General features: G+C 39.4%; 1 protein-coding gene across 3 annotated transcripts in view; it reads right to left on the bottom strand.

Annotated features, from left to right (window-relative positions):
* Positions 1 to 542: 542 nt before the first annotated feature.
* ZPBP (zona pellucida binding protein) overlaps positions 543 to 10,928 on the bottom strand; it is a 152,846-nt gene continuing 142,460 nt past the window's right edge. For 2 of the 3 annotated variants that reach the window (XM_019959389.2, XM_070787447.1), the window contains exon 8: positions 545 to 7,227. In XM_019959389.2, the coding sequence (XP_019814948.2) occupies positions 7,133 to 7,227 (95 nt within the window). In that variant the 3' untranslated portion in view covers positions 545 to 7,132. Of the gene's footprint in view, positions 7,228 to 10,928 lie in introns of all 3 variants that reach the window. The other variant, XM_070787448.1, reaches the window with a different exon arrangement.

The following is a 10,928-nucleotide window of genomic DNA, read 5'->3' as shown; positions in this document are numbered from 1 at the left end:
GCTTCTCAGAAGGCAGGCAAGGTAGTCTGGCATTGCCAACTCTTGAAGAATTTTTCACAGTTTGTGTTGTGATCCATACAGTCAAAGGTTTAATGTAGTCAATGAAGCATTAGTGGATGTTTTTCTGGAATTCCCTTGCTTTCTCTATAACCCAATGGACAGTGGCAATTTGATTTCTGGTTCCTCTGCCTTTTCTAAACTCAGCTTGTACTCAGTTTCAGTTCACATACTGTTGAAGCCTAGCTCGAAGGATTTTGACCGTTACCTTGCTAGCATGTGAAATGTCCACATTATATATTATATAAATATATCTATATCTAATATATCAATATCTATATATCTGCTGCTAAGTCGCTTCAGTCATGTCTGACTCTGTGCGACCCCATAGACAGCAGCCCACCAGGCTCCCCTGTCCCTGGGATTCTCCAGGCAAGAACACTATCTCTCTATATATACAAAGTAGTAGATATAATGGTCATCTGAATTATATTTGCCCATTCCCATCCATTTTAGTTCACTGATTCCTAAGATGTCAGTGTTCACTCTTGCCATCTCCTGCTTGACCATGTCCAATTTACCCTGATTCGTGGACTTAAAATTCCAGTTCCTATGCAATTATTGTTCTTTACAGCACTGGACTTTACTTTCACCACCCAACACATCCACAACTGAGCATCATTTCTGCTTTGACCCAGCCACTTCATTTTTCTAGAGATACTAGTAAATACTCTCCACTCTTCCACAACAGCATATTGGACACCTTAAGACTGAGGGGGCTCATCTTCCATATCAAAGCTTTTTGTCTTTTCATACTGTTCATGGAGTTCTTGAGGCAAGAATACTGAAATGGGTTGCAATTTCCTCCTCCAATGGACCATGTTTTGTCAGAACTTGTTACTATGACCTACCCATCTTGGGTGGCCCTGCACACACAGTTCATAGCTTCATGGAGTTACACAAGCCCGTTCATCACAAGCCTGTGACCCATGAAGGGGGGCATTGGGTACATACTCTATTGCTGTGTAACACATCACCGTATGCTTCATGACTGGAAACAATCCTGTTTTCATCCCTGTTTCTAAGGAGAGGAGTCTGAGCTACGGTTTAGAGAGGTCCTCTGCCCAGGACAGAGCTGTTGGCAGGGGTTGGCTGGGCTGGGTGCCTTTCTACAGGAGGGTGTCCTCTTCCAAGCTCATGTAGTTTCTGGCAGAATCCAATTCCTTGCGGTCTAAGGACTGAAGCACTGCTTTCTTGCCAGGTGACAGCAGGGGCTGCCTTCAGCTCTCTGAGCCCCCTGCAGGTCCTTACCAGCTGGTCTTCTTATAGGTCCACTCATGACACAGCAGCTCCTTCTGTGCCAGCAGGAGGATCTCTTGCTCCAGGACACTAATACAGAGCCTCGTGTAATATAATTATGCAAGTGACTCTGTCATCTTTGATACCTTCTATCGTCTAAAATCAAGTCACAGGTTCTACCCACATTCAAGGAGAGAGAGGATTATACAAGACATAACTAACTGGAGGGGTCCCCACTGGGTAATTCTGACACAACCAATGCACATCCCTGATAAGCCAGCAAATACAATTTTCTATACATACTGTAGGTAACCCTTGGAAACCAAACACCCTTGGAACTGCTAGGATTCAAGCTTAACCAAGCTTACCCTTGTGGCTCAGCTGGTAAAGAATCTGCCTGCAATGTGGGAGACATGGGATCGATTCCTGCATTGGGAAGATCCCCTAGAGAAGGGAAAGGCTACCCAATCCAGTTTTCTGGCCTGGAGAATTCCATGGACTGTATAGTCCATGGGGTCACAAAGAGTCAGACACAACTGACTGACTTTCACTTTCACTTTCAAGCTTACCAAGTGTTATCTATTATATGTATCAGAAGATGCTCAACCTCATCAGTACTCCAAAAAAGGAAAAACATGAGAAACTATTTCCATCTGTTGAAATAAGTCATTTTAAAAATGAATTCAGAGAGGGTGTGGTGAAGTATGTACTCTGATATATATCATTGGTGGGACTATGCTGCTGCTGCTGCTAAGTTGCTTCAGTCGTGTCCGACTCTGTGCAACCCCTGAGACGGCAGCCCACCAGGCTCCCCCGTCCCTAGGATTCTCCAGGCAAGAACACTGGAGTGGGTTGCCATTTCCTTCTCCAATGCATGAAAGTGAAGTCGCTCAGTTGTGTCCGACTCTTAGCAACCCCATGGACTGCAGCCTACCAGGCTCCTCCATCCATGGGATTTTCCAGGCGAGAGTACTGGAGTGGGTTGCCATTGCCTTCTCCGTGGTGGGACTACAAATTGGTACAATTCTTTAGGAAAGAAATCTAGCAAATGGTCCTAAGGATTATAATATTCTACTTCTGGGTACTCAGCATAGAGAAGACTTAAAAATACCCAAGTATTAAGAAAGAAGATGTTAACTATAATGCTATATAGAACAGTGAAAATCTGGAAGCAGCAGCAATGTCCAACAACTAGAAATGTTTCGCCATATTAATTTTGCTGAAATGTATCAAATGTAATAGTCATTAAAATTATGTTGGTGATTTAGTCACTAAGTCGTGTCCGACTCTTTGTGAGCTTATAGACTGTGTAGACCTCCAGGCTCCTCTGTCCAGGGGATTCTCCAGACAAGTGGAAGTGGGTTGCCATTTCCTTCTCCAGGGGATCTTCCTGACCCAGGAATTGAACCCAGGTCTCCTGCACTGCAGGAAGATTCTTTACTAACTGAGCTACAAGGGAATCCCAAAATTATGTTGAGGTGAATACAATTCTATAGAAAACATTATATAGTAAGGGACATACTGGCTGCATATGCATGAATAAAGAATTCACACAAATGTAGGAAATTTCCCCAAATGTTAACATTGCTGACATCCGGGTTATGAAGCAATAAGTGGTATTCTCCCCCTACTTCTAATTTCCTCTGTTTTACCTATTTCCTATAATGAATGAACACTCTACCAATTAGCATGCTTTTGGTTGCAGAAAACCTAACTTGCTTTAACTAAAGAAGCTTTTGTATCTCACAGAGCTGGGGTATCCAGGACAGGCTGGGATTCAAACAAAATAAGGGCAGTGATTCATCATCACCATCAAGGCCCAGCTCTTCCTGAGTCTCCACTCTGGGTCCTCAGTGTGGGCTCCATCCTCAGGGCATTCACCTCACAGTTTCAACAAAACAGAGGTCAGAAAAAAGCCACATGCTGACTGGCTAAGAAGGACAGTTCTCTGGAGTAAACAAACTTGGTGTTCCACTGGGAAGAAGGTGGGCCAGTAGATACTGAAGAGATGAGCAACAGTGTCTTCCCTAAATGGTTACTCTTGTCATTTGTCAAAATATGTTTACTGCTTCCAGGATTTCCCAAAGTAATTCATTTCATTGCAGAAAATCTGGAAAACAGATGGTATTAAAAAAACCTCACACAGGAATCTATTACAAAGGATGGTCACTCTTAACATTTTGGTTCATTGTGTTTTAAGACCTAAAATTTTAATATTTTATTTTTTAAATTAATTTTTATTGGAGTATAATTGCTTTACAATGCTGTTAGCTTCTGCTGTACAGCAAAGTGAATTGGTTATATGTACACATATAGCCCCTCTTTTCTAGATTTCCTTCCCATTTAGGTCACCACAGAGCACTGAGTAGAGTTCCCTGTGCTATATGGTCCGTTCTCATTAGTTATGTGTCTTACACAAGTATCAGTAATGTGTATATCTCAATCTCAATCTCCCAATTCATCCCACCCCCCTCTTCACAACCCCTGGTGTTCATATGTTTGTTCTCTACCTTTGTGTCTCCATTTCTAAACTCTATATAGTAGTACATAACATGCTACCACATGGAAACAACATAATTTATTTAACCATTTTGCTCTTGTAGATAATTTCTATTAATTCCATTTTCATTATTAGTAACCCTAGATGGAATATTTCACCTGATCTCTAATCTGCTTCCTTTGGATAGTGTCCTTTAAGTGAAATTACTGGACCAATATTACATATTGCCAAATGAGTACATATTACACATCTATAATGAGAAAAAATCTAAACAATAAAATACAAAATGGAATCATATTTGCCATAACTTCACAGGTCAATGTAAACATCAGACTGTGTAATTTAAGAAAAGTTTCGATAAAAATAAATCATTATATAAATGCAAGATATTATTTTGATATTAACAAAAATAATAAACATCGAAACTGCCTTATGTCAACAATCTATCTTAGGGATTAGTTGATAGTTTTTAATCATAAACATTGTCAACTGCTTACAACTTTCAACATTCCACAACCAATCTGTCAATACGATAGAGGCAACTTTTATCTTAGTTTTAAAGCATTTATATTGATGGGACATTAATAATCTATTAAGTAACTGAAAACTTACTAAGCTCATAGCTATGTGCTATGAAGAAGGCTAGGAAACTAGGAATACTCTGGTATTAATATTGTTGAATGTGAAAGACAGACATACAGGCAACTAAAATAAATGTGACACGTGATCAAAGAGGGCAAAGAACATTTCACTATGGGACCCAAGAAAGAGAAATAATGAACATTTCTCTTTCTTCTCCTAGTCTATTCTCTGTTTCAGTTTCTACAAACTGTTCTCTCTGCCTGCACGCTTAAATCTGGCCTGCTCCGCCCCGTCATTTGCGTGGCCCTGCTCCTGGCCAGCCTCCGTGAGGTGAGAATCTGTAGCTGGCCCTGATTGCCCTGCCCCTTGTCCCCTCTCACCCTGAGTCCTTCTGCCCTCCTCTGCCCACACCACCACGACACCCCGTGCTGCTTCCCAGCTGATCCTGGTCACTCCTTACAAAGACGCATGGGAAATTCAAGTCCTCTGAGCTGTTAAAGAAGAAGAAGCATCCCAACTCAGGGAGTACAAAGAAAAGAATATATATCCCAGTTCATCATACTATACAATGTAGAAATTTGGAAACTCAAGGAGGCTGCACTGCTTTCACAGATGGAGACTTAATAGGTCTTTTACAAGCTACAGAAAGCATGTGCTAGAAGAACAATAAGCTACCCAAACAGTGAAACAGCAGAAACATGTCACTTAAGGGTAGAAATAAGGTTCCTTAAAAACCTCTCAAAAATAGAGGAAAACAATTACAAAACGATTACAGTCCAAAGGCCTGTTAGAGAAACATCACTAGGGCTCACAAAGAAATGTCATTTCCCTTGCCTCTGTATTTCTGTGAGAATTCCAGGTAACACTTACCTACAGGGAGAACAAATGAGAAGCTAATATAGTAACTGGACCTTTCAAAATGCCATGCAGGGCCTCAGGGTCAGTAAATGCCTCTCTGTAAACTGTCCAGTGTCCTGCACACTTGCGCCTCTCTGTAAACTGTCCAGTGTCCTGCACACTTGCGCCCAGATCCAACCTGTGTGCATTTGCCATTCACATGTGTTCATGTCTCAAGAAAGGAAAGATGAAGAGAAACACAGGAAACATTCCAAAGAGAGTATAATAAAGCTGATACAAGTATAATAAAGCAGTAAGTATAAAACTTAGAAGCTACTGATTCTGTGATTTACTCATGTATTTTCCCTGTAATTAATGTCTAAATTTGTGGCAATTTTTCACATTGGAACACCACCCCAGGGTGAGAGTGTGAGGTGGCTGTAGCAGTGCCTGTCACAGATGCTTTAACAGTGAAGGAGTAGAAGAGCTGCTGGACTCTCATCCTTAGAGAGGCTGTTGGGGAAGGGGTTGCTTAGTTCCTCTTTGTCTCCACAAAAGCTCAAATGGCGAATTATTTATTCATTTTTTAAAGACATGCATTTCTTTATTGGGCTGCACTGGGTCTTAGTTGTGGCATGCAGCAGAGACTGTCTAGCTGTGTGTGGGCTAGTTGCTCTTTGGCATGTGGCCTCCTAGTTCCCAGAGCAGGGATTGAACCTGTTTCCCCTGCATTGCAAGGCAGATTCTTAACCACTGGACCACCAGAGAAGTCCTTCAAATGTTAATGTAGGCACCTACAATGACTGCTTTATTCTAAGATGTTAAAAAGATAATTTGAGGGACTTTAAACTGAAAAGTTTAAGATCACCACAGTGAACTGTATTAAAAATCCATAATGTGTTTGGGGGTATGTGTCTGTATGGGTCTAGGTCTTAACTAAAGTAGCTAAAAATTGCAATAATAAGACTTGGAGTTTTAAAAAAGTGACTTTGAGCTATGAAAGTTCAAACTGCAAGGAATAAAATTACATAAAATTAAAGAAAAGAACTGAAACAAGCTGAAATTACAATTACTGTAGAAGAATATGGTGGCCTCAGATTAGTTAACATATAATAATGACAACACCTTGCCAACAAAGGTTCGTCTAGTCAAGGCTATGGTTTTTCCAATGGTCATGTATGGATGTGAGAGTTGGACTGTGAAGAAGGCTGAGCGCCGAAGAATTGATGCTTTTGAACTGTGGTGTTGGAGAAGACTCTTGAGAGTCCCTTGGACTGCAAGGAGATTCAACCAATCCATTCTGAAGGAGATCAGCCCTGGGATTTCTTTGGAAGGAATGATGCTAAAGCTGAAACTCCAGTCCTTTGGCCACCTCACGCGAAGAGTTGACTCATCGGAAAAGACTCTGATGCTGGGAGGGATTGGAGGCAGGAGGAGAAGGGGACGACAGAGGATGAGATGGCTGGATGGCATCACTGACTCGATGGACGGAGTCTGGGTGAACTCCGGGAGCTGGTGATGGACAGGGAGGCCTGGCGTGCTGCGATTCATGGGGTCGCAAAGAGTCAGACACGACTGAGCGACTGAACTGAACTGAACTGAATGACAAAATGGGCAATTTTTGAAAAATAATAAAAACCTTTTGGGTTAACCTAATATAGTATATTTGAAATTATCTTAAATACAGTGACCCAAGAAATATTTTGGAGTCATATGTAGGTCTGGCATTAATGAATAAAGATTATTGGCTGTTCTGTGTATAAAGAATTTGGATATACAGCATTTCAATTAAAATGACATCTTTTTTTTTGTAAAATCTAATACATTTAATTTTGGCATAATAGTGATTTATTATATATTAATACTTCAAAAATATACTTTTGTGTTTGACAAACCATCAACGAGCTCAAAATGGACCTATAAACATGCTTTTGCTCCGAACACCAGGCTGCTATTGCACTGAAGGCAGTGAATTCCATCACGGGAGTTATAAGATCCAGGGCTGCAGATTACTGTGAATAAAAAATAAATTAATAAGTAACAGTCTCCTAATGCCATGTAATTTAACTTTAGATGGAGAATACATTTTCAAAGAAGATTTTTTTTTCTTTTTGGTTTTAAATGTGGTAAAATGCACATAACATAAAATCTGCCATTTTAACCATTTTTTTTTATTATTTGTTTGTTCATCAAGTATTTTATTTATTTTTTTATACTTTTTTTTAAATTTTATTTTATTTTTAAACTTTACATAATTGTATTAGTTTTGCCAAATATCAAAATGAATCTGCCACGGGTATACATGTGTTCCCCATCCTGAACCCTCCTCCCTCCTCCCTCCCCATACCATCCCTCTGGATAGTTGAGTAGTGTCAAGCATACTCAAATCATTGCACAACTAATCTCCAGAACTTTTGCATCTGGGACAAACTGCACCTCTACACCCATTGAACACCTCCTTATTCCCCCTTTTCTAGGTCCTGGCAGCCACCATTCCACAATTTGTTTCTATGAGTTTGACTCCTCTAAATGTCTCATGTAAGCTTAAGCCAAGACAGCCCACAGTGTTGACATTAGAAGGCTTATTGGCCATCCTGGAAATTCTAGAACAATGTGACTACCAGATGGTCCATAGTAAGCATACTCCAGATGTATAAAGACAGCCGCAAATATGGGAAGGACTTGCAGATTATTTTTAACAATCATCTGGTTTCAAATTCTATTTCTATCATGGGCTAAAAGTGTAATTTTAGAAAAACTACTTATCCTAAAATGTAACTCAGTTTGGTCATCCCTAACATAAGGATCTATCATGAGTATTACCAATGCTCCTTCTGCATGATGGGAAATAAAGAAAGGTAGAAAGAAACCAATACATTATGTTAAATACATTCTTTTTGTTGACTAAGTTTGGGATCCTGGGCAAAGTAGTCAATTCTCTTAGTTCTAGCTTCCTCATTTCTTGGCCACCTGATGCGAAGAACTGACTCATTTGAAAAGACCCTGATGCTGGGAAAGATTGAAGGCAGGAGGAGAAGGGGACAACAGAGGATGAGATGGTTGGATGGCATCACTGACTCAATGGACATGAGTTTTAGTAAACTCTGGGAATTGGTGATGGACAGGGAGGCCTGGCATGCTCCAGTCCATGGAGTCGCAAAATGTCGGACATGACTGAGCAACTGAACTGAACATTTCTAAAAGAGGTACAATGACAGTCAAGTCATAGTGTTATTGTGAGGACTGAAATCAGATGACTTACAAAAGAAAACACCAAGTTTGTGACAAGCATTGCACTCAACAAATGCTTAGCCCTGTGCACTGCATGGCTGCTATCTTCACCCACCTCTTCTACGTGTGTACTGCCGTGAAGGTCATGGGAAGACATCAGCCCTCTAACAGGGCTTGGGTCTCCGATTTTCCTATCGCATATGTCATCAGCCAAGGGACCACAAAGATGTTAATAAGAGCACATCCAAGGATGGGTTATCATAGGCCATGAAATAAGGTTTTTTTTTAGTGCCGTAATTTTAATAATACATGTCACTGATTGGATCTGGGTCATATTATATTAATTTCATATTTCTTTCAAAATACATATTTTCTCAAATTGGGAAATATCTTAACCATCACTCAGAGAAAGTATTCTCTGTTCTAGGTTTCATAGAGTTCCTCAGTTTTAATAGATATTTTATTTGGAAATTAATGTTCCAGATGGAAAAAAAATTGGTAAACAAAATTAAATTGATTTGCTGCAGTAATAAGAGTATTTAAAGTAAAAATGCATGTGGTAAAATTCTAATGATATAGTGTTTCTCAAAGAAGTGTGACCATGGTACACATTCTCTCAAAGAAGCATATTAATATTTCTTGAAGCACAAATATGGAAAGACTGAGCAAAGGTATTAAAAATGTTAAATCATTAAACATGGAGAACAGAAGCCTACATGAAGTCTTACACACATATTTTTACATGACTGTCACAAACAGAACAGAAACTGGCATACAACCATTGAAACCAAAGCATAAATAATGATATTCTAATAAATATTCTTATATTTAAACAGCTTTCATAATACTGTATATGTATATTGTTTAGTCGCTAAATCATGTCCAACTCTCTTGTGATCCCATGGATTATAGACTGCCAGGCCCTCCTGTCCATGGGATTTCCCAGGCAAGAATACTGGAGTGGGTTGCCATTTCCTTCTCGAGGGGTTTTCCTGACCAAGGGATTGAACCTGTATCTCCTGCATTAGCAGGCAGATTCTTCACCACTGAGTACCAGACCAGGGCCCTTATCTGTAACACTCTCTCCTAGGATATATTCTGAAATATTTTGTTCTCTCTTAAGCAAAATTGAGGAAAAATGCTAAAATATTATTAAATTTAAAGTACAAAATTAGTGAAATTATCTTTCAGGTTTGAGTCTCAGGGAATGGAATATCTCATAGCTACAACTAAAAGAGTAGCCTAATTAAATTTTGATTATTTCAATAAGAAGAGAAGGAACCATTGGTGACTAATCAGTATCAACATACAAAGAAATGGTAAGGAAATACAGGAAAAAAATCTCCATGAATTTTAGATGGGGACTAATTTCTTTAAAAAGAAAGTGACTAGCAATAATAGAAAATAATTGATTCACTTAGTATTAAAATTAGAAACTTAATAAAAAGAATCATAAAATTGACAATAGTTAAGCAGGAAACCTAGGAAACAGTTGCAGCTATGTAGCCATCAGAGGACTATCATTCAGAAAACATACATAATTCATATCAATCAATGAGAAAAGGACAGAAAATTAAAAACAGGCCCAAAAGAGAAAATACAAATATCCAATGATTGCTACTTTATTGATCCACAGAATAGTGCTCAGACAAATCAAGAATTTGGGAAACACAGATAAAGATCAAACTATAAGACACTGAGCATGCTCTCAATGCGAAGTTCAACTAGGAAATCCCTTGAGATGGGAGATTAGCATTTTCTTGCAACATCAGGATTAGAAAAAGATGGTGACCATCTCTACTTCCATTGAACACAGTATTGAGTCTTGCCCAGAAAAATTAGACAAGAAAAAGGAAGCAAATTCAAATGGTAAAGGAAGAGTGAAGCTATCCCTGTTTTTAGTGGGTATGATCCAAATGGCCAGCATCCACTGGATCATAGAAAAACCAAGAGAGTTCCAGAAAAACATCTACTTCTACTTTATTGACTATGCCAAAGCCTTTGACTGTGTGGATCACAACAAACTCTGGAGAATTATTAAAGAGATGGGAATACCAGACCACTTGACCTGCCTCCTGAGAAATATGTATGCAGGTCAGGAAGCAACAGTTAGAACTGGACATGGAACAACAGACTGGTTCCTAATAGGAAAAGGAGTATGTCAAGGCTGTATATTGTCACCCTTCTTATTTAACTTATATGCAGAGTACATCATGAGAAACGCTGGGCTGGATGAAGCATAAGCTTGAACCAAGATTGCCGGGAGAAATATCAATAACCTCAGATATGCAGATGACACCACCCTTATGGCAGAAAGTGAAGAAGAACTAAAGAGGTTCTTGATGAAAGTGAAAGAGGAGAGTGAAAAAGGTGGCTTAAAACTCAACATTCAGAAAACTAAGGTCCCATCACTTCATGGGAAATATATGGGAAAACAGTGGAAACAGTGACAGACTTTATTTGGGAGGGGGGGCTCCAAAAT

This window comes from Bos indicus, chromosome 4 (assembly GCF_029378745.1).
Source record: "Bos indicus isolate NIAB-ARS_2022 breed Sahiwal x Tharparkar chromosome 4, NIAB-ARS_B.indTharparkar_mat_pri_1.0, whole genome shotgun sequence".
In the NCBI taxonomy this organism is placed as follows: domain Eukaryota; kingdom Metazoa; phylum Chordata; class Mammalia; order Artiodactyla; family Bovidae; genus Bos; species Bos indicus.
This window is presented reverse-complemented; position numbering and strand designations above follow the sequence as displayed.